We start from the raw sequence: 21,932 nt of genomic DNA, 5'->3' as shown, positions 1-21,932 counted from the left end.
TGCATGAACTCCTTTCATTACCTCCAAGACCCACAGATTCAACAATCACTTTCTGCGGTTATCTTTAATTCAGATACAGTGCAGCCACAGGCCCTTCAAGCACACTCTGCCTAAATGCACCCACGTGATCAATTAACCTATTAAGGTTGCACGGTTAGCAAAGCGGTTATTGCAGCGCTGTTACCCTTCGCCCGGACCGGGGCCGAGGCCGCCGCAGCTCTCCCTGTGCCCGGACTGGGGCCTCCGCCTCCCACTCTCTGCCCGGATCGGGGCCTCCGCCTGCCTCACTCGACCGAGCAAGGGAGAGACTCAGAAACCTGGCCAGGAATCCTGGGCAAGCATGGCGTCGGCAAGTGCAATGACAATGGGCGCCTCCTGTTGGAGCTCTGCGCAGAACAGCGGCTTGTCATTACAAACACCCTTTTTCAGCAGAGGGACAGCCTTAAGACCACCTGGATGCATCCCCGATCCAAACCCTGGCACCTCCTGGACTACATCCTGGTGCGAGAAAGTGACAAACGAGATGTGCTCCACACCAGGGTCATGCCCAGCGCGGAATGCCACACTGACCACCGGCTGGTTCGCTGCAAGCTCAACCTTCACTTCAAGCCAAAGCCCAGGAACAGTAAAGCACCCAGAAAGAGGTTCAATGTTGGAAACCTGCAGTCAGACGAAGCGAGAGGAAACCACCAGGCAAACCTCAAAGCAAAGCTCAACGATGCAACCCGCCTCACGGACCCGTCCCCTGAAACCCTCTGGGATCAGTTGAAGACTACCATACTACAATCCACTGAAGAGGTACTGGGCTTCTCCTCCAGGAAAAACAAGGACTGGTTCGACGAGAACAGCCAGGAAATCCAGGAGCTGCTGGCAAAGAAGCGAGCTGCCCACCAGACTCACCTTACAAAGCTGTCCTGTCCAGAGAAGAAACAAGCCTTCCGTCGCGCATGCAGCCATCTTCAGTGCAAACTCCGGGAGATCCAAAATGAGTGGTGGACTAGCCTCGCCAAACGAACCCAGCTCAGCGCGGACATTGGCGACTTCAGGGGTTTCTACGAGGCTCTAAAGGCTGTGTACGGCCCCTCACCCCAAGTCCAAAGCCCGCTGCGCAGCTCAGACGGCAAAGTCCTCCTCAGCGACAAGATCTCCATCCTCAACCGATGGTCAGAACACTTCCAATCTCTTTTCAGTGCCAACCGCTCAGTCCAAGATTCCGCCCTGCTCCAGCTCCATAAGGCTAGAGCTGGATGAGGTCCTCACCCAGGATGAGACATATAAGGCAATCGAACAACTGAAAAGTGGCAAAGCAGCAGGTATGGATGGAATCCCCCCAGAGGTCTGGAAGGCTGGCGGCAAAACTCTGCATGCCAAACTGCATGAGTTTTTCAAGCTTTGTTGGGACCAAGGAAAACTGCCTCAGGACCTTCATGATGCCACCATCATCACCCTGTACAAAAACAAAGGCGAGAAATCAGACTGCTCAAACTACAGGGGAATCACGCTGCTCTCCATTGCAGGCAAAATCTTCGCTAGGATTCTACTAAATAGAATAATACCTAGTATCGCCGAGAATATTATCCCGGAATCACAGTCCGGCTTTCGCGCAAACAGAGGAACTACTGACATGGTCTTTGCCCTCAGACAGCTCCAAGGAAAGTGCAGAGAACAAAACAAAGGACTCTACATCACCTTTGTTGACCTCACCAAAGCCTTCGACACCGTGAGCAGGAAAGGGCTTTGGCAAATACTAGAGCACATCGGATACCCCCCAAAGTTCCTCAACATGATAATCCAACTGCACGAAAACCAACAAGGTCGGGTCAGATACAGCAATGAGCTCTCTGAACCCTTCCCCATTAACAATGGAGTGAAGCAAGGCTGTGTTCTCGCACCAACCCTCTTTTCAATCTTCTTCAGCATGATGCTGAACCAAGCCATGAAAGACCTCAACAATGAAGACGCTGTTTATATCCGGTACAGCACGGATGGCAGTCTCTTCAATCTGAGGCGCTTGCAAGCTCACACCAAGACACAAGAGAAACTTGTCCGTGAACTACTCTTTGCAGACGATGCCGCTTTAGTTGCCCATTCAGAGCCAGCTCTTCAGCGCTTGACGTCCTGGTTTGCGGAAACTGCCAAAATATTTGGCCTGGAAGTCAGCCTGAAGAAAACTGAGGTCCTCCATCAGCCAGCTCCCCACTATGACTACCAGCCCCCCCACATCTCCATTGGGCACACAAAACTCAAAACGGTCAACCAGTTTACCTATCTCGGCTGCACCATTTCATCAGATGCAAGGATCGACAATGAGATAGACAACAGACTCGCCAAGGCAAATAGCGCCTTTGGAAGACTACACAAAAGAGTCTGGAAAAACAACCATCTGAAAAACCTCACAAAGATAAGCGTATACAGAGCCGTTGTCATACCCACACTCCTGTTCGCCTCCGAATCATGGGTCCTCTACCAGCATCACCTACGGCTCCTAGAACGCTTCCACCAGCGTTGTCTCCGCTCCATCCTTAATATCCATTGGAGCGCTTTCATCCCTAACGTCGAAGTACTCGAGATGGCAGAGGTCGACAGCATCGAGTCCACGCTGCCGAAGATCCAGCTGCGCTGGGTGGGTCACGTCTCCAGAATGGAGGACCATTGCCTTCCCAAGATCGTGTTATATGGCGAGCTCTCCACTGGCCACCGTGACAGAGGTGCACCAAAGAAAAGGTACAAGGACTGCCTAAAGAAATCTCTTGGTGCCTGCCACATTGACCACCGCCAGTGGGCTGATATCGCCTCAAACCGTGCATCTTGGCGCCTCACAGTTCGGCGGGCAACAACCTCCTTTGAAGAAGACCGCAGAGCCCACCTCACTGACAAAAGGCAAAGGAGGAAAAACCCAACACCCAACCCCAACCAACCAATTTTCCCCTGCAGCCGCTGCAACCGTGTCTGCCTGTCCCGCATCGGACTTGTCAGCCACAAACGAGCCTGTAGCTGACGTGGACTTTTTACCCCCTCCATAAATCTTCGTCCGCGAAGCCAAGCCAAAGAAAGAAAACATTGCCAGTGACCCAGGTTTGAATTCGGCGCTGTCTATAAGGAGTTTGTATGTTCTCCCTGTGTCTGCGTGGGTTTCCTCCCATTTTTCAAAATATACCAGGGTTTTAAGTCAATTGGGTGGCATGGGGTCATGGTCTACAAGGGCCTGTTTCCGTTCTCTATGTCTAAATTTAAATGTAACCCCATACCTCTTTGGAAGGTGAGAGGAAAACTGAGCACCCATAGGGAACAAATGCGGACACGGATCAACCCTGGGGTTGCTCGAAAGAGCAAACCGAGGAGAGGAAGACCACTTTGAAAAGCGTCTGAAAGTCAGGAATGAGGCAAGTGCCAGCAGGAAGGTGGGGGTGGGGGTGGGGGAAGAGAATTCCCCACGTACATGCTGCTGATAGTTTCCTGGTCTTCTCCATTGCATTACCTGTTTGTCGGGTGTCCCTGGAAATCTTGCATTCCTCAGTCCAGTCATCAGTGATCAGGTGTTTGGTGATTCGAATGAAGTCTTGTAAGGGACAATGCTCCGTACATTTTGGAAGCGTCAGAAGGTGCGGCTCTGAATCAGATTGGTTCCGGAAATACATATCCAGTGTGTAGGACCTAGAAAGGCAAGACATTCTGTTCAATGGGACCCTTACAGAAATTGAATGAAGAGACAACTCCATCCACATCGGAACCTCGGTTGGAGGCTTTGTTGTGTTCATGCTTAAACCTTTGGACCCCATCAACCAGGTAATAAATAATCTGCTGGAGGAACTCAGTGGGTTAAGCATCATCACGAAGGATGGCAGACATTTCAGGCCAAAAATAGCTGGGAATAACATGGAGAGTGGGGGACTGGTAAATAGGGAGGAGTGAAGAATGATGGACAGAGGCAGGGAGTGAGGTAACAGAAAAAATGGTCAGGTGGAAGAGAGTCATACTGGGTGAAGTGGTATGTGGAGACAAAGATTGCAGGTGCTGGAACCTGATAAGGGGACAAAGATGGGGAAGGACAGATGGGAACAGATGGAGTTCTGCATGCAGTTCTGGTCTCAACTGAGAAAGGTTCTGGAGGTAGTGCTGCTGAGGTTCATCAGGTTGATTCCAGAGGTGAAAGCATTAACCTATAAGGAGAGATTGAGTATGGGACTGCAGTATACTTTTTGGAGTTTAAAGTGATGAGAGGGGTAAAATCATAGAAAATTATGAAAGGAACGAATAAGATAGAAGCAGGGAGGGCAGGTGAGGCTAGAACTTGGGAACGTGGCCTCAAGATTTAGTGGCCAGATTTAGGATAGGGATGAGGAGAAACTACTTTTTCAGGCAATTGTGAATCTACGGTAACAGGCCTTTCCGGCCCATGAGCCCACGCCGCCCAAATACCCCAATTAACCTACAACCCAATTACATTTTGAAAGGTGGGAAGAAACCCACACAGACACGAGGAGAATGTACAAGCTCCTTACAGACAGCGCCGGATTTGAACCCAGGTTGATGGCAGCGTGAACCGCTACGCCAACCGTGCCACCCAATATGTGGAATCTGTGGAATTCTCTGCTGAAGGAAGCAGTAAAGCCTGCCTCATTGAAGAATAGGTAGGTGGACCCGAGTCCATGGCCATATCACCCATGATCTGGCTGAATAGTGGAGCCAACTCCAGCGCCAATTACTTGTGTTCTGACTCAGGGTAGATAAACTTTGTGGTGTGAAGTGAAAGAAGAACATGTTGAAATTTAGTGACAAACTTGAAATAATTAATTAGAATTTGGAGTGAGCAACTTTATTTTTCTTTAAAACTGCTCGTTTTGATAAATGAAGCATGCTGTGTTTGCTAATGAATAAACTCTCAAAATTTCATCTCTTCTTTATTCCTCCTTAAATTTGAATTTTAAAAGTTTTCCCTTAGAATCTGGAAAATCCAAAAATCTATACTGACCCAATCCTCGAGCAGCCTGAATTTTTGGACTTCTACTGAAGTGCCAGTGGTTTGGAGGGTTGCTCATGTTGTTCTTTGTTTCTAACAAAAAAGGCTCCCAAAATATTTGGATAGCCAGAAATTGATTAGGGATAGTCAACGTGGCTTTGTGTGTGGCAGTTCGTGTTTAACCAATCTTTGGGAGTTTTAAAAAGGTTGATGAAGGAAGGGTTGTGAATGTGGTCTACATGGACTTTAGTGAGGCCTTTGGCAAGGACCCACATGGGAGGTTAGTCAGGAAATTTCAGACACTTGGTATTCATAGTGAATAGTGAACTAGATTTGACATTGACAATACGGGGGAAATCAGAGAGTGTTAGTGGATGATTGCTTCTCAGACTGGAGGCCTGTGACTAGTGGTGTGCCTCAGGGATCAGTGCTGGGACCATCGTTGTTTGCCATCTATATCAATGATCTGGATTATTATGTGTTACATTCCATCAGCAAGTTGGCAGATTGGAGGCACTGTGGATAGCAAGGAAGGCTTTAAAAGCTTCAGAGAAGCTGGACCAGCTGGAAAAATGGGCTGAAAATAACAGATGGAATTTAATTCAGACAAGTGTGAGGTGTGCATTTTGGAAGGACAAACCAAGGTAGGACACACACAGAAAATGGTGGGACACTGAAGAGTGCGGTAGAACAGAGGGATCTAGGAATACAGATACAAAATTCCCTGAAAGTCGACCCACAGGTAGGGGTGTGGAGAGCTTTTAGCATATTGGCCTTTATAAATCAAAGTATTAAGGAGTTGGGACATAATGGTAATGTTGTACAAGACATTGGTGAGGTCAAATTTGGTGTAATGTGTGCAGTTTTAGACACTTAACAACAGGAAATATATCAATAAGTTTGAAAGAGTGCAGAGAAGATTTACTAGGATGTTGCTGGGACTTCAGGAACTGAGTTGCAGAGAAAGATAAAACAGGTTACAACTTTATTCCCTGAAGAATGAGAGATTTGATAGAGGTATACAAAATTATGAGTGCAATAGGCAGAGTAAATGCAAGTAGGCTTTTCCCACTGAGGTTAGGTGAGATACAAACCAGAGGACATGGGTTAAGGATGAAAGAGGAAAGGTTTAAGGGGAATATTCACGGGAACTTCTTCACACAGGGAGTTGTTGGAGTGTAGAATGAGCTGCCAGCTGAAGTGAATGCAGGTTCAATTTTCACCTTTAAAAAAAATTTGGACAGGTATATGAATGGGAGGGGTATGGAGGGCTACGGTCTGGGTGCAGGTCAGTGTGAGGAGACAGAATAATCGGCACAGACTAGAAGGGCCTGTTTTCTGGGTTGTAATGTTCTATGGAGTTAAATACCATCTAATCTACCATTCATTGGTAGAAGAGGAGGCAACACCTACCCGTCATCCTCTTGATACAGCTCAAACATATAACAGGAAGCGTATGGGGGAATCATATTGTTGTACACATTCAGTGCGATCTGTAGAGCAATTATCGTCAAGTCGTGCTGTTGAAAGATTCTTACAATTAGATACTGTACTCCAAACCCCCTCTTCCACCATTGGCAAATCCCTCAAGTCACTCTCCTCCAGCCAGGGCTCTGATGCTCATAGTCCTCCTGTCAGAAGGATGTTTGGTCCATGGAGTCTATCTAATGCAGATAGCATTCCCTTTCATCCCATTCCCCACTTTCTTTCATAGTTCAACTCTGAGGTCCCCTGTGTGTTGCTAATTATCCTGTCACCACCCACACTAGGGACAATTTACAACAACCAATAAAGCTACCAGAATGTCTTTTGAATGTGGGAGGAATTCAAAGGACCTGGGGGGGTGGGGTGGGGGGAATGCAGGGGAGGGGATCACAGGGAGAACCTGCAAACCCTACAGAGACAGCACTAGGGGCCAGGAACAGAGGCAGCAGCAACACTAAATTTCACCACTGTGCCACTCCTTATGGTCTATCAAGACCAAAACCAATGTGATCCTACCCTACCTTCTATAGTTCACCCTCCCACTGAGAGTCCCATAGCATGGAAACAGGCCCTTTGGCACAATGTGCCCTCACTAACCAAAAGGTCCTACCTGCTGGCATTTGGCCCATATCCCTATCAACCCATCCTATCCATATATCCATCTAAATGTTTCTTAAATGTTGCAATAGTACCTGCCCCTAGAGTTGGCATGAACAATAGCCTCAGTGATGGAGAGAAGAAATGTTTACAGTGATGGATGGTGTGTCTATTAAGTGGGCTCCTTCTGCTGCAACAGCAAGGAACTCCCAGTGGCCAACCACTTCACTTCCAAACCCAACTGCCAGGACTATCTTTGGACTTGTTTATTGTCAGAGTGAGGCCAAATGTAAACTTGAGAAATAACACATTATATTCCTCCTGGACAGCCTTAAATGGCATAAATATTGATTTTTTTCCCCAGTTTTAGGTAACTCACGACCTCCACCTGGTTATACTAATTCCATCTGTATTTACTTTTCTAACTAACCTGCTCCCAATGGTTTATCCTTCTACCTGTACCTCCACCTCTCATACCTCTCCCTTACCCTATCACCTCTAGTTTCTTTCCTTCATCTACATCATCAGAACACAAAGCCAAAGACATAAGAAACAGGAGCAGGAGTCAGCCATTCGGCCCGCCAAACCTTCTCTGCCATTCAACAAAATCATGGCCGTGGATGTACATGCCTGTTCCCCACAACCCTAATTTTCCTGATTCTTCTTCTCTGTGTCTTGAATACATTTAATAAAGCAGGATCTCCTGCCTCTTTAGGGAGAGAATCTACTTTCTTAAATTTTGGAGGTTCCATTCACGGATCACTTCCCATTGGGAACAACCTTTCTGCATCCATCTTGCCTAAAATCCCCACTTACTCTTCTGAATTCCAGTGAGTACATTCCCACATGACTCAATCACCCCTCACAGGCTAATCCTCTCAAGGAACCAACCTGGTGAACCTCCTCTGCCCTGCCTTCAAAGCCAATAGGTACATCCTGGAAATCAGAACAGCACATAGTACTCAAGTGCGACATCACCAGTATCTTGTACAGTTGTGGCAGAACCTCCCTGATCTTAAATTCAATCCTTCTAGCAATGGCCAACATCCCATGTGACTTCTTGATGACCTTCTGCACATGCATACCAACCTTTTGTGATTCATGCACAAGCACTCCCAAGTCCCTCTGCACAACAACAATCTTTCATAATTTAAATAATAATCCCATTTACTATTTTTTCTTCATATTTAGGGGTGTGGAGAGCTTTTAGCATATTGGCCTTTATTTTCCACTCACTTATCACAGAATCTCTGCAGATTCAGATTCAGTGTACTCTACACTATTTGCTTTTCCACTTCATTTAGTCTCATTGGCAAACTTCATTATGTACACTTGATCCCTTCCCCCAAATCATCAATTTATATCATGAACTGTTGTGGGCCCAACACCCACCCCTCTGGCACTCTACCAACCAGAGAAATGCCCAGTTCTGCCAACTTTCTATTGGTTAACCAATCCCCTATCCAAGCTAATAAATAACCCCTCTTCTCCGTGCATCCTTGTGGATGTTTTTTATGCAGTAGTGTATTGACCACCTTCTGGGAACTCACCTGTTCCCCTCTATCCACCTCGCCTCCCCAGTAAATGTGTCAAACCTGGCCTCCTATTCCCAAGTCCATTCTGCCTCTGTCTGATGGAGCAATTTCTATCCAGAAATGTCTGCCATTTCTTCCAAAATGATGGCTTCAAGCATGTCCTCATCTTTGGGAATTATGCTAACTGATCTATAGTTACCTGGTTTTTGTCTTCCTTGCTTGTATTTTTTTTAAAAAAGTGGCATGACATTTGCTGACTTCCAGTCTGCTGAAATCTGCCCAGAGTCCAGAGAATTCCGGTAAATTATTACAAATTCACTCACCAATATTTCTACCATTTCTTTCCGTATCCTGGGATGCATTGCATCAGGACAAGTGGACATGTCTTCCTTTAGGCCCACTAGTTTACCCAGCACTACCACTTCAGTAATAGCGATTACATTCAGGTCCTCACCTTCATTTGCCTCTTTAGCATTACTCTTCGCCATCCATCCTCTTCTTTGGCCATTTCCACATTATCCATTAATTCCCGCTCCTTGTCTTCCAAGGGACCCAAGTTGACTTTAGCCATCCTTCTCCACTTTATACATTTATAAAAACTTTCACCATTTGATTTTACTTTCATCATCTATCTTTCCTTTCTGGATTGCTTGCTTTGTGGTTTTTGTTTATTTATAAAGTTTATCTTATCTTCTAGTTTCTCTACTCCTGATGTCTTTGTAATGTATGGGCTTTTAATTTGAAGACATGCCCTCCCTATCATTCTGGAATACAGGCATACCCCAATTTACCAAGGTACAGCGTTCCTGAGAAACCGTCGGTAATCCAAAAATTTGTAAAGCGAAGACCCCATTGATGAGTATTGAAGGCAATTTTCATAAAAGTGAAAACTCAATATAAACAGATTATAATATCTTCGTAAAAGCAAACATGGGTTTCTCTGTATAAACAAATTTCTGTAAAGGGAGTATTCATAAAGCGGGGTTTACCTGTATACCTTTGTTGAGGACTGTGAAAAGTCTCTGAAAATATTTAACTCTTCTTCAACAGTCCCACCATTAAAGCCTGTCCCAGACTCTTCTACCTGATACCTTGTTTAGGCAGGAGAATCTTACTATTTTTCACCCTCCATCGGAATGAGAAATTCACTTATAGTGTGATGACTCTTTCTGAGAGGATCCATAGCTATGACTTCATTCTACAATGCTGGCACTGCCAGAGCCACTGTAGAACTGTAGCAGCAGTTCTACCAGTGGTGCAGACCTGGAAGGAGCAAAGGAACGGAGATGCAGCGCTCCCGCAGCTGCCCAGTCAACTGCTATCGGCTCTGAATGTGCATTGATGGAGCCAACATGGGTTTTTATTTCAAATTCCATGACCGCAGGTCTGCACCCAAGATGGCGGCGCCTATTAATTGGCAGCAGCCATGAGGGGCTTCAGACTCTGGGGAAGCAGAGGACTGGAGCAGGGCCCCAGAGGATGGGAAGACCACCCTCCCCCCACCCATCTGAGAGCGAGAAGCAGAGGAGACGATTAGCGGAGACGGTGGCCACAGTGGCCGGCCAGAGCATGCGTCGGGCTGCTGGCGACTCGAGGTGAGGAATCCGCAGAAGTTGCGGGCTGCTGGAGACTGGCTCGAATTGGCTGGAGGGGAACCAGGTATCGGAACCGGGATGCGAGGAGGTGCGGAGGGCGCTGAAGGGGCCCTGACCATATCGGAGGTTCAGATCTGGAGCTCGGGTTGCCAATAGTTTAGACTGGACTGTGTGGCTGTGGTTGCGAATCTACATACGCTCAGTGACACTGGGGGCCCTCTCTTTTGCTTCTCTCTGACTATAAGAGGGGCTTAGGCAATTCCTGTCAGTGGTGAATCTGTCCGCCTTGCAGCAGGCAAAAAGAAATTTCATATAATTTGACAGTATTTTATTACTATGATAATAAAATGAATCTTGAACCTTTTACTTGTCTCACTGCGCAAGGACCAGATCTGAAATAGCATGTTCCCTTTTAGTTATCACAACATTCTGTTCAAGAAAGCTGTCATGATACACCCTCTTTTTACTTGTCCCAACCCAAAACACTAACTGGCCGTTTCTACCCATGGATGCTGCACTGACTTCCTCCAGTTCACTGCATGCTTTTGACACCCATTGACCTCAGTGCACCCAGGGATCCTTGATGCCACACTTGGTCAAATGCTGACTCTCCTCACCTCTGAAATTCAGCTCTTTGCTCCACATTGGACCAAGGCTATGATGGGGTCTGGAAAAGGGTCGCCCTGGCAAGATCCAAACTGAGCAATGAAGTGGAGGTTATTGGTGCTACTCTATAGCACCAGCATTGACAGCTTCTATCCCTTTACTAATTGGAGCAACACCAGCACAGTTGGTTTCTTTCAGTGTTCTCTAAGGCCTTTTGATGATACAAGCTGCTGTCAAATTCGGATTATAAACATAGAATATAAAATATTCCAGCACAGTACAGGCCCTTCAGCCCACGATGTTGTGCTAACTTATGTAAATCTACTCCACAATCTAACCCTTCCCTACCTTATTCCATAATCTCTATTTGTCTCACATTCATGTGCCAATCTGAGTTTTTTTGAATGACCCAATTGTACCAGCCTCCCCCACCACCCCGGCAATGAATTCTAGGCACCTACCACTCTCTGTGTAAAAATCTTACCTATGACACCACCCCTAAACTTTCCTTCATTTATCTTAAACATACGGTATATTCTTTGCTACTGTATTGTCAACACCCAACCAATTTTCCCTTGCAACGAGCCTGCAGCAGACGTGGACATACCCCTCCATAAATCTTCGTCCGCGAAGCCAAGCCAAAGAAAGATTGTCAACCTGGGAAAAAGGTGCTGGTAGTTCACCTTATCTAAACCCCTCATAATCTTATATACCCCAATGAAGTTGCCTATCATCCATTCCACATCAATGGCTCTGTCATGGAGACAACAAAATTATTTGGTGTGCATTTCAAGATCATTGTCATGTAATAAAGCAAAATAATGTGATATTACATGAAATTTTCTTTATTGGCAGACATATTCACTGTCGGCAGTTATTAGCCAGTGCCCTTACAGCCAAAGAGAAGCAAAAGAGAGGCCCCCCAGAGTCAGTGTGTGTTGGTGGATTCGCCTCTACCACTCCCACAGCTCCTGCAGCCACAGAGGCTTCAGTCCAAACCATCAGCAACAGATCTCCAGATGCAAACCTCTAACACAATCAGGAAACCTCCAGTATCCTTGGCACCCTCTCGCATCTCAGTTTCGAGACCTGGCACCACTTCAGCCAGTCTCCATAGACCACAGACTGGTGGAGTCCCTTGTCTGCAATCCCTAGCAGCCCACGTTGGTTCCTCGCCTTGAGTCACCAACAGTTCACCACCCGTGTGTCCTTCGGCCATAGAACTCCTCGCAGGTCTGCTGCCGTGTTAACTGTCCCATGGGTCATCTCCTCTGCTTCTCCTTCTCAAATCAGGAAGGGGAGAAGGGATGGTCTCCCTGTTTTCTGGTGCCCTGCATCAGTGCTTTGCTTCTGTGGAGTCTTCAACCCCTCGTGGCTGATCACAGGCGCCGCCATCTTGGGCCCAGATCCCATGGTTGCGGGATTTTAAAGTAGACCACATCAGCCCCTTTAACAGGCTGTTTAAAGTCTGTACAGACCTGACGGCAGTCAGATTGGGCAGATGGACCTATGTCTTTGCTCCCCACAGGTCCACACCAGTGACAGTACTGGGAAATCTGGGAGGCAAAAGGATATATAGCTCATCGTACATTCTAGACGTTTCTCAGAATTTATTCTGAAATATGTTTATTTTATATTGTATTTTCGTGTATAGGTGTTTATTTTGTGCTGTGTGCACCATGGTCTGGAGAAATGCTGTTTCATCTGGGAGAACATGTAGTCAGATGGTATAAACTTGAAATTTTGTACTGTCTTATATAAGATCTTGACTGGTCTGTTTGCAAAACAGCCTCTATCACTGCATTGATATTAGTACATGGAATATCAGACTTGAATTTCAGTGCATTTGAACATTGTACTTAAGGGTGTGACAATAACTATCTCCCAGCTTCAAACAAAATGCTTCTGAGCCCTCCCACTTGCAAGTTGGACGACAGTAGACAATCAGTGTCTGTTCTTTGACATCTCTCAGGTCTCAATCAGCTCAACTCTTGCTTCAAACATGGGCAAAGCACAGAGTTGGCAACTGCAGCAGGGCCACAGCAAGGACTCCCTCCCACCTCCCCGGGCGCCAGATCAGCTGCGATCAAATGGAGGAGCAAGCTCGACAGGCCAGGTGCTCTCCTCCTGCTCCCATTTATCATGCAAGTTCTGATAATACACTGGGAAATCTGAGAGGCAAAGGGATAGATAGCTCACTGTACCTGGATGCTTTTCAGCATCTCTGCTCGTATGATCTCTGCTGTGATTGCCCGTTGATTTGAATTGTTGTCATATCTCCATTCTGCCCCTCCCCCACCGTGGTGCAATCTAGAGTGACTCACCGCTGAGTACATGATTAACTTGAGGCGTGGAGTGGGAGTAGACTCATTTATTGCTTGATCAATGTTTCTCAGGATTTGTTTGAGGAGCAAACCTGGAACAAGAACAAAGCGTCAGACAGAGGCCACAAGGAACAGGGCCTCATCACAGTGCAGTGACTTTGAAGGGTACAGGATGCAGAATCATTGAACTTGCAAAATGGGACTACACAAAACAGTGTCACACTGGGGATGGATAACAAATAACCAAACAGATTGGGAACACAGCAGCAAACCTTACTGGAGTGAACAGACCATGTGAACGAGCATTTCAGTCCGCAGGAGTGACTCAACACTTTAATTCTGACCTGTTTGTCTGGATCCAACAGGAACTCAAGGCACAACTCATCTTCTACCTGGATTCAAGGTCGACAATACCAAAAGGCTCAGGTTTGAAACATCGGTTACCTTCACTTCCTATGGATACTGAGTGACCTGCTGAGTTTCTCCAGCACATTTATGTGTTGCTCAAGATCAAATTCAAAAATTTTAGTTCATCTTTCTGTCTGCATCAGAACAGACAATATCATTCAAGCTCAATTTTTATTTTCCCAGTACTCAATGTATTCAGCATGTCACAGATTCCTGCTATTAGCAACACTTAACACAGACAATTCCTGCTATTAGCCATACTTAACACAGACAATTCCTGCTATTAGCCACACTTAACACAGTCAAAGCATAATCTGGTTCAAGTTCAGACGTATTGTCAGAGTATACACAAAACATCACATACAATCCTGAAATTCTTTTTCCTGTGGGCGAGGCAGAATGACGACTTATTGGTAGTGTAAAAAATTGTACTCAAGAAGTCGTTGTTGTTGGTGCACCACTCAGCCAAGTTTTCAATCTCCATTCTGTATGCCATTTCATCATCCCCTTTTTTGCAACCCACTATTGTGGGATCATCAGTGAATTTGTAAATGGTATTGTCATAGCAAGGCACACAGTCAAAGGTGTATCACGAGTAGAGCAGGGGCTAAGAATGCAGCCCTGTGGTGTTCTGATACTGATGGAGATTGCGGAGATGTTGTTACCAATCATCACTGACTGGAGTGTGGAGGTGAGGAAATCCAGGATCCAATTACACTGCGACCGTCTTGGAGTTTGCTGATCAATTTTGAAGGGATGATTGTAGTTGATAAAGAGCATTCTGAATTATGCATCTTTGCTGCTTTGCTGTCCAGGTGTCGCAGGGCTTTGTGTAGAGCCAGTGATATGCCGTAGGCCTGTGGCTATGGTAGGCAAATTGGAACGGATCCATATCGGTGCTCAGATAGGAGCTGATACACTGTCTCAGTAATTCAATGTTCTAAGTAATTATTTCTCATCGAATCAGAGATATTACATTTTTTCAACCACATACTCTGTGATTGAAAACTAATCCATTTTATCTTTCCCAATTCTGAGAAGGCTCTCTGAGGTGCAACATTCACCCCTTTTCTCCTTTCGTAAATTCTGCCTGACTGCTAAAGAGTTCCAGCATTTTTTTTTTGGGGGGGCGGGGGGGAGGTCAGATTTCCAGTAACCGCTTTCATTGGAAACCATGGATGAGATTTGGAAACTGGAGATGAGCCCAAGTATAGTACACCCCACATTGCAGAGAGGTAGTAGCCCCAGAAAGAGACTCCTATTGCAATTTTCCATAATACAAACCATCGACAAAATTTGTTTCTTTCACCTTGTGTTAATGAAGTTATTTTCATCCACAAATGTTGGGGAAGGATACATTTTTGTTCCACATCCTAAATGTTTTGTAGGTGGCTTGTGAATTCCATAAGGGCACATTTGTGTCACCTGGCCGACCAGGTGCTGTATGCTGTAACATATGGATGCACTGTAGATTTTTAAAAAAAATTACTTGACATAGATATGTCATAAATGGCCCTGATAATATTTCCCTTCCACTCCCACATTCATATTATTTTCAGCAGGAGTTAAAACCGATTAATAATTTAGATGAAAATGTAGTTAGCACGATTAAAGTTTACAGATGACACTAAAGTGTCTGACATTGTAGATAGTGAAGACGACTGCCAAAAATTGCAGCAGGATCTTGATTGATTTGGTGAGTAGAGGAATGGTGTTGGAATTTTAAAATCAGAGAAACGGGAGCTGTTGCATTTTGGGAGGTCTAACGTGAGGAGGAGGGATCTGAGGAATGTTGTGGAGCAGAAGGAATACTAGTACAAAGTAACTGGAAAATGGTGTTACGGGAAGATAAGGTAGTCAAGAAGGCTTTTGGTACAGTGGCCTTCATCAATCAGAGTATCGAAGTCATATTGCAGTTGTCCAAGATGTTGGTGAGGCCCCATTAGGAGCATTGTGTTCAGTTTTTGGTCATTGTGCTACTGGACAGATGATGCCAAGCAGAAGAGGATGCAGAGAAGATTTACAAGGATGTTGTCAGGGCTTAGGGGCCTGAGCTATATGGAAAGATGGAGCAGATTGGGCCTTTATTCAGTGGAGTGCCAGGAGTATGACGGGTATCTCATAGAAAATTATAACTACTTGTTTAGTACACAAGATCAGAAAATGCTGAAAATACACAGCAGGTACTTAAGGAGCAAGAATAAAAGTTATTGTTGCATGTTGATAAAAAGCTTTTGAACTGAAACATTCACTTTATTCCTTTTTCCTCAGTTGCTTCCTGACCTGCTGAGTGTCTCCAAGGGCCAAATAGCTCCCTACATTCCCTGATATACTCGACTACTGTTCACTGTCTTACCGGGCTTGGAAATTGGATTCCATTTCAAGAACTCTACTTCTCTGTCCTTCAGAATACCAGTACTGCCGGTATCATCCCAGTTAATATCAGAATAGTTGAAACCCCTAGTTTAATTAGCTACTATTCCATCCCTCACCTCCTCTGCCTGTTACCCATATACTAATCCATCTGGGTTTCTTCCCACTTGCTTCACTTTTTGTGTTGACTTGCCCACCTGGTTCCATGTGCTCGTCAACTTTCCTTTATCTGGTTGCCCCACCATCTTCCAGCCTGTTGTTAACCTCTCCTCTACCCAGCTTTATGTGCCTAATTTCTTTACCCATCATCTGTTTCTGCCTGTCACCTCTAAGCCTTCATTTCCACAGAAACTCCCCTGGCCCCCATCATGAACCCCTCATCTGGTTCCACCTATCACCTGCAAGCTTCTGTTCACTTCTATACACTGGTCGCCTTCCCTCTACATTCTCAGCCCTGATGCAGCGCTTTGACCTGCTACATCGATCTTCTATTTGCCTTCACAGATGCTGCTTTACCCACTTTGAGTGCTTTGCTGTTTTGTTCCAACATAAATACAGCCCGGATGCAGGGAATGTTCCCAAGGGAGAGGACACCAATATCCTGCTTGGTGGACCAAGAGATTTGTACTGGGTGTGTGATCTCGATCTTCAAACATTTCTCCCAAGATGTCCAAAGGCTATTGGAGGGGAGAGGGGATTTCATCAATAATGCCCATCTTCTCTGAGATTTTCTAACTGAAAACCCTTCAGCCTTCATCGCTCCCACTGCAGCATACAGTCAACACTTGCAGAGGTGCATGCTCGGAGGCCAAGTTCATTCACCGAGCCTCCCACTTGTTATCGATTGAGATGGTCTTCCACCAACCTACTTCCTCTGCACAACACCACTGCTGACAAGAGTCTTTCTGGAATTAAAGTATAAATGAACTAAATCGTACCACGACATCGATTTCCTCCCTCCCCTTCCTATCTTTGCTCCCTCTGCCTTCCAAGTTTGCTTTCTTCACCCCTACTAACGTCCGAGGGAATCTGTTGGCTGGGATACTAAAATACAGTGTGACGATTCTTCACAAACTCCAGAAAATAGTGACAGTGAAATCGAGAACTTTCCTTACAAGTACCAGCTAAAAATAAATCAGGCATTAAGGATGATTCAGGTTCAATATCTGCAGTATATTGGTCAGGAATGTGTAATTAAGAAACTATATTTATTAACTTTCTCTCAGGAATGCTGTGTCCCGGCCTATTAACATTTTTATTGTCAGAGAATGGCATTAGACAGTTTGTCCACTGCTTACATATCAGGATGAATTGCATAGAACAGTACAGTACAGGCCCTTCAGCCCATGATGTTGTGTCAACTTAGGTAAACCTACTCCACAACAATCTAATCTTTCCCTACCTCACACCCATAACCCCATTTTTATATATCCTTGTGCCTAGCTAAGAGATTTTTTAATGTCCCTATTCTACCAGCCTCCACCACCACCACTCCTGGCAACGTATTCCAGGCACCCACTACCTCTGATGTCTCCCCTCATCTTTCCTTCACTCTCCTTAGACAGGTTCCCCCAGGTATTTGTTACAGGGTTAGTTTGGAGGGGCAGAGAAGTAGAGGGACCGCAAAGAGAAGATCTGTTGGCAGCAGCTTGCCAAACATCAACTTGCTCTGGCACCATTTTCCGAACGAGCCTTCCCCTCAGTTGTCACTCACTCACCCCCTTGCAGCCGCGATTTCTCTTGTGTCTTGTTAAGTCCAAAGAGAATTTTTATGCCAAAGCCATTCAGTTCTCTCAGGTCAGTGATCACCTCTTGTGTCACCCAGGAAGGCAGGGAGAAATGGTGGGTTTTCTGCCAAGGAAGGATCGAAAGACAAGTTAGTTTAACTTGAAAGTCTGCTGATGCTGGGCTAAGAACAGTGTACCAAGGTGCTGTAGGAAAGGGTAACCCCTTTATTTGCTGTGGATGCTGTATGACCTGCTGTGTATCTCCAGCAATTTTGTGTATTGAAATATAGGTCAACAGGATAAAGTGCAGTGCGTTGGAGGCCAACAATCAAAGCCATCCTGCAATCAATGAGAACAAGTTTGATTCGAATGATTTTGAACTAATAGCAGCCTATTAACTTCAAAACCTACGAAAGAAAGGGAACAGAGAGGATAAAGGCATTGAGTAGTGAAAAGAGGGAAACAATTGAGGGAGCTCAGGTCAAGCAGAGGGAGAGGAAGATGGGCATTTGAATGCAAGGTGCGCAGCCTTCATGCTGGTTGACAGACTTAATTTTGCTCAGTCTTGTGCACAGAGTAGGGCTTACCTCAGAATTTCCTTTGACATGCAGCAGTGAAAGGTGTGGTGTCAGGCATTGCTCAGCAGTCTGCTTAATGCTCATGGTCATTGGTAAACAAAGCAGGTAAAGTTCTGCTAACATATCTGTGATACTGTTGCAAAGGGCCTGGCTTTGTTTACTCAATGTAAGCAGTTTATATATTTGCAACTTTCCACCATCGACTGGTATGACAAACAACAGCAAGAGGCCCCACGAACGAGTATATAATACGCACCTCACAAAATATGGTGTCATACACCTTCCATTCATTTTCTATTGTGACATTCATCTTGGTCTTATTAGACACCATGTTCAGAAAATCCTAGATGAGTTGCAAAAAAAAAAATCAGAAAGTTCCCTGGTTCATCGTCAGAGGTTAAAGGAGAGGCTGAAAAAGTGAGGCCTTACTCATTGCTCTGTAAGAGAAAAACTTTTTTTAATAAGAGGTAACAGGCTCTTTCAGCCCACAAGCCCATACCTCCCAATTACACCTCTGACCAATTAGGAAGCCCACACAGAAAATGTGGGCTCCTTAGCCAGCGTCATATTGTAACCGGGTCGTTGGCACTGTAATTACGTTGTACTAACCGCCAGAACATTCAAAAAAGGATGCACAGGATGGAGATAACAGAGATGGTCACAGCTCATCCACATAATTGAATGCACTAATCCGAGCTCAATGCTGTCTGATTATTTCTTTGGAATTACTTTAAACTCCAAGGCCCTGTGAGGGGAATGAAGGATCTGTCCAGGTCAATTAGTCAAAGCAGTTGAAGAGACCCTACAATGAGCAATAGATACCAGGGCAGATTGTCAAGGCCAGTCTGTTGTCCAAATCACAAATAGCTAAGTTTTATGAAGGGCGAGTTGTTGCTTTCCTTTAATTCCTTCCCTAAATATTTATCCTAAACTCTCAAATTGAAATACATTTGCTCACCCTATTAAAAACACATGGATTCAAACCAATGCAAATAAAAGCACAGAAATATCATTAACCAAGAAAGTCTGCAGATGCTGAGGACAAGTGCAATACACAGACGAACTGGAGAAACTCAGTGGGGCACGCAGCACTCATAGGAAGTAAAGGCCTGTGCTCTTAGTCAGGTAGAAGCAAAATCAGGCAGGTACCTGACTAAAAAGGTGGGGGAGGCAGGGAGGGCTCTCAGTTTGAGGGCAGTCGGGATGATTGTAGAGTTTGAGAGGAACAGGGAACTTGTAACCTCTTACTTGTTGGCCCGTACTCCTTCGCTGCCCTTTCCCCCCCTCTCCCCCTCCACCTTTTTATCCAGGCACCAATGAGCACGGATGAGTACTTCCTCTGGATGCCGCTTGACCTGCTTCAGTTCCTCCAGCGCAGTTATGTATTACTCACCAATGTCATGCAAACTTATACAGCAAAGCACAAACAACCTGAATTGAAACATACAGAGCACGACAGTAACAGGGAGGTAATAGCTGTGACCATTAACCAGAGTCCTTCCTTGTCGAGCTTATTCCTGTTTAGGTCAGGACATGAAGATGGATAAAAGACATGCAAGATATACTTCAAACTTCAATTCAGGCACTGTTATAACATCACATTTTGTTTTGCATTAACCTTGACTGTTAATATATATCTATCCTATTATATTAATGCTTTTTAAGTCAAAAAAAGTCACCTTTATTTATTGTTCATGTTGCCCAGTCTGGACAAAAGGGCCTGAGTGCTATGGTACCTCCTACCAGATGGCAGAAGGGGGAACAGTTTATGTGAGGGGTGTGTGGAGCACTTCACAATATTTATTGCCTTTCGCCTGCATCAAGTCTTGTTTGTCTTTCATGGGAGGAAGAGAGCCCTCAATATTTTCCTCTGACTTCACTGTCCTCTGCAGGGTCTTGTGGTCCAAAGAGGTACAGCTTCCAAACCAGGTGGTGATGCAATTGCACAGGATGCTCTCGATACATCCTCTGTAGAATGTAGTGAGGATGGAGGGTAGGAGATGGACTTTCCTCAGGCCTTGCAGGGAGTAGAGGCGCTGCTGGGCTTTCTTGGCTATGAAGCTGGTGTTAAGGGACCAGGTGAGATTCTCTGCCACGTGCACTCCAAGGAACTTGATACTCTTGATGACCTCAATGGTCAAACCATCAATGGCCAGCAGAGCGTGGGCTCCCCCCCAACCCTCGTGCCCCCCGCCCTGGGCCGACCCTCCTGAAGTCGACAACCATCTCTTTTGCTTTGTTAATGTTCAGAGACAGGTTTTTGGCTCTCTACCAGTTTGTTAGCAACTGCACCTCATCTCTGTTCACTGACTCCTCATTCTTATTCATCAGACCCACCACGGTTGTGTCGTCAGCGATCTTGATGATGTGGTTCGAGCTGTGTTTAGCTGCGCAGTTGTGGGCCAGCAGAGTGAGCAGCAGTGGACTAAGCACGCAGCCCTCGGGGGGCTCCCATGCTCAGTGTGATGGTCTTGGAAGTGCTGTTACCGATCCAGATTGCCTGAAGTCTCCCTGACAGAAAGTCGAGAATCCAATTGCAGAGGGAGGTGTTTAGACCCAGCAGGATCAACTTCCTTATCGGGTACTGAGGCATGATTGTGATAAATGCTGAACTGAAGTCAATAAACTGCATTCAAACATACAAGTCCTTGTTTTCCGAGTGGGTGAGGGCAAGTTAGAGGGTGGTGGTGATGGCATCGTGCGTAAAGCGGTTGGGTCTGTATGCGAACAGCAGGGGGTCTAGTGACAGTGCAGCAGGAGCATGATGTGCCCCTTGACAAGCCTCTCGAAGCACTTCATGATGATGGGCGTGAGTGTGACAAGGCAATGGTCATTGATGCAGGTCACAGACAACTTCTTTGGCACGGGGACAATGGTGGTGGCTTTGAAGCACGTTGGGACCACAGTGCTTCTCAGGGAGATGTTAAAGAGGTCAGTGAGAACATCTGCTAGCTGAGCCAGACATCCCCTGAGCACTCTGTGGGAATGTTATCCGGTCCAGCAGCTTTCCATGGGTTGACCTAGCTCTCTCTTCTCATTGGCCACTGCAAGACACAGCACCTGGTCCTTTGAAGGAGAGATGATCTTCTTTGCTGCAACGTCATTTTTCACCTCAATGCATGTGTAGAAGTTGTTCAATGCATCTGGGAGGGAGGCATCACCAGCACAGGCAGATGGCGTAGTCTTGTGGTTGGTGTTATCTTGGATGCCCTTCTAAATGCGTCATATGTCCTTTCTGTCCAGGAAGTGACTATGAATGTGCTGGGATTGCACAAGCTTTGCTTCTTAAAGTTGGTAGTAGAGTTGGGCTGCATGGTTGACGTAGTGGTTAACAAACCTTTACAGAGCCAGCAATCAGGACCAGGGTTCGAATCCCATGCTGTTTGTAAGGAGTTTGTACGTTCTCCCCATGTTTGCGTGGGTTTTCCCCAGGGGGCTTTGGTTTTCTTCCACCTTTAAAAAAAACGCACCGGGGTTGTTGATCAATTGGGTATAATTGGGTGGCATGGGCCGACAGGGCCTGTTACCATGCTAATATGTCTAAATGTAAAGAATTTAAACTGATGCTGCAAGTGTGGATGCAAGAAAAACTCCACAGCAGCATTCATTTACAATAGCAGAGTCCTTCTTAGTGTCATGACAAATATTCGTTCTTCAGCAAACGGCACCAAAAACAGATTGTCTGTCCACTTACTTATCACCACATGTAACAATGAATTTCGTGACTTGTTCATGACAATAATT

The 21,932-nt window shown here is 45.7% G+C and overlaps 1 protein-coding gene across 1 annotated transcript in view; it reads right to left on the bottom strand.

The window, feature by feature from the left end:
• The window catches only part of LOC138741244 (prostatic acid phosphatase-like), a 74,304-nt gene that overhangs the window by 14,618 nt on the left and 37,754 nt on the right, over positions 1 to 21,932 (bottom strand). The window contains exons 6-10 of the mRNA XM_069895005.1: positions 18,445 to 18,531; positions 17,602 to 17,734; positions 13,103 to 13,194; positions 6,374 to 6,480; positions 3,479 to 3,654 (exon numbers count right to left, since the gene is read on the bottom strand). Coding sequence (XP_069751106.1) covers positions 3,479 to 3,654; positions 6,374 to 6,480; positions 13,103 to 13,194; positions 17,602 to 17,734; positions 18,445 to 18,531 — 595 coding nt within the window. The remainder of the gene's footprint in view (positions 1 to 3,478; positions 3,655 to 6,373; positions 6,481 to 13,102; positions 13,195 to 17,601; positions 17,735 to 18,444; positions 18,532 to 21,932) is intronic.

This window comes from Narcine bancroftii, chromosome 1, assembly GCF_036971445.1.
Source record: "Narcine bancroftii isolate sNarBan1 chromosome 1, sNarBan1.hap1, whole genome shotgun sequence".
Taxonomy (NCBI): domain Eukaryota; kingdom Metazoa; phylum Chordata; class Chondrichthyes; order Torpediniformes; family Narcinidae; genus Narcine; species Narcine bancroftii.
Note: the sequence above shows the minus strand (reverse complement) of the source record. Positions and strands in the feature narration are given on the sequence as shown.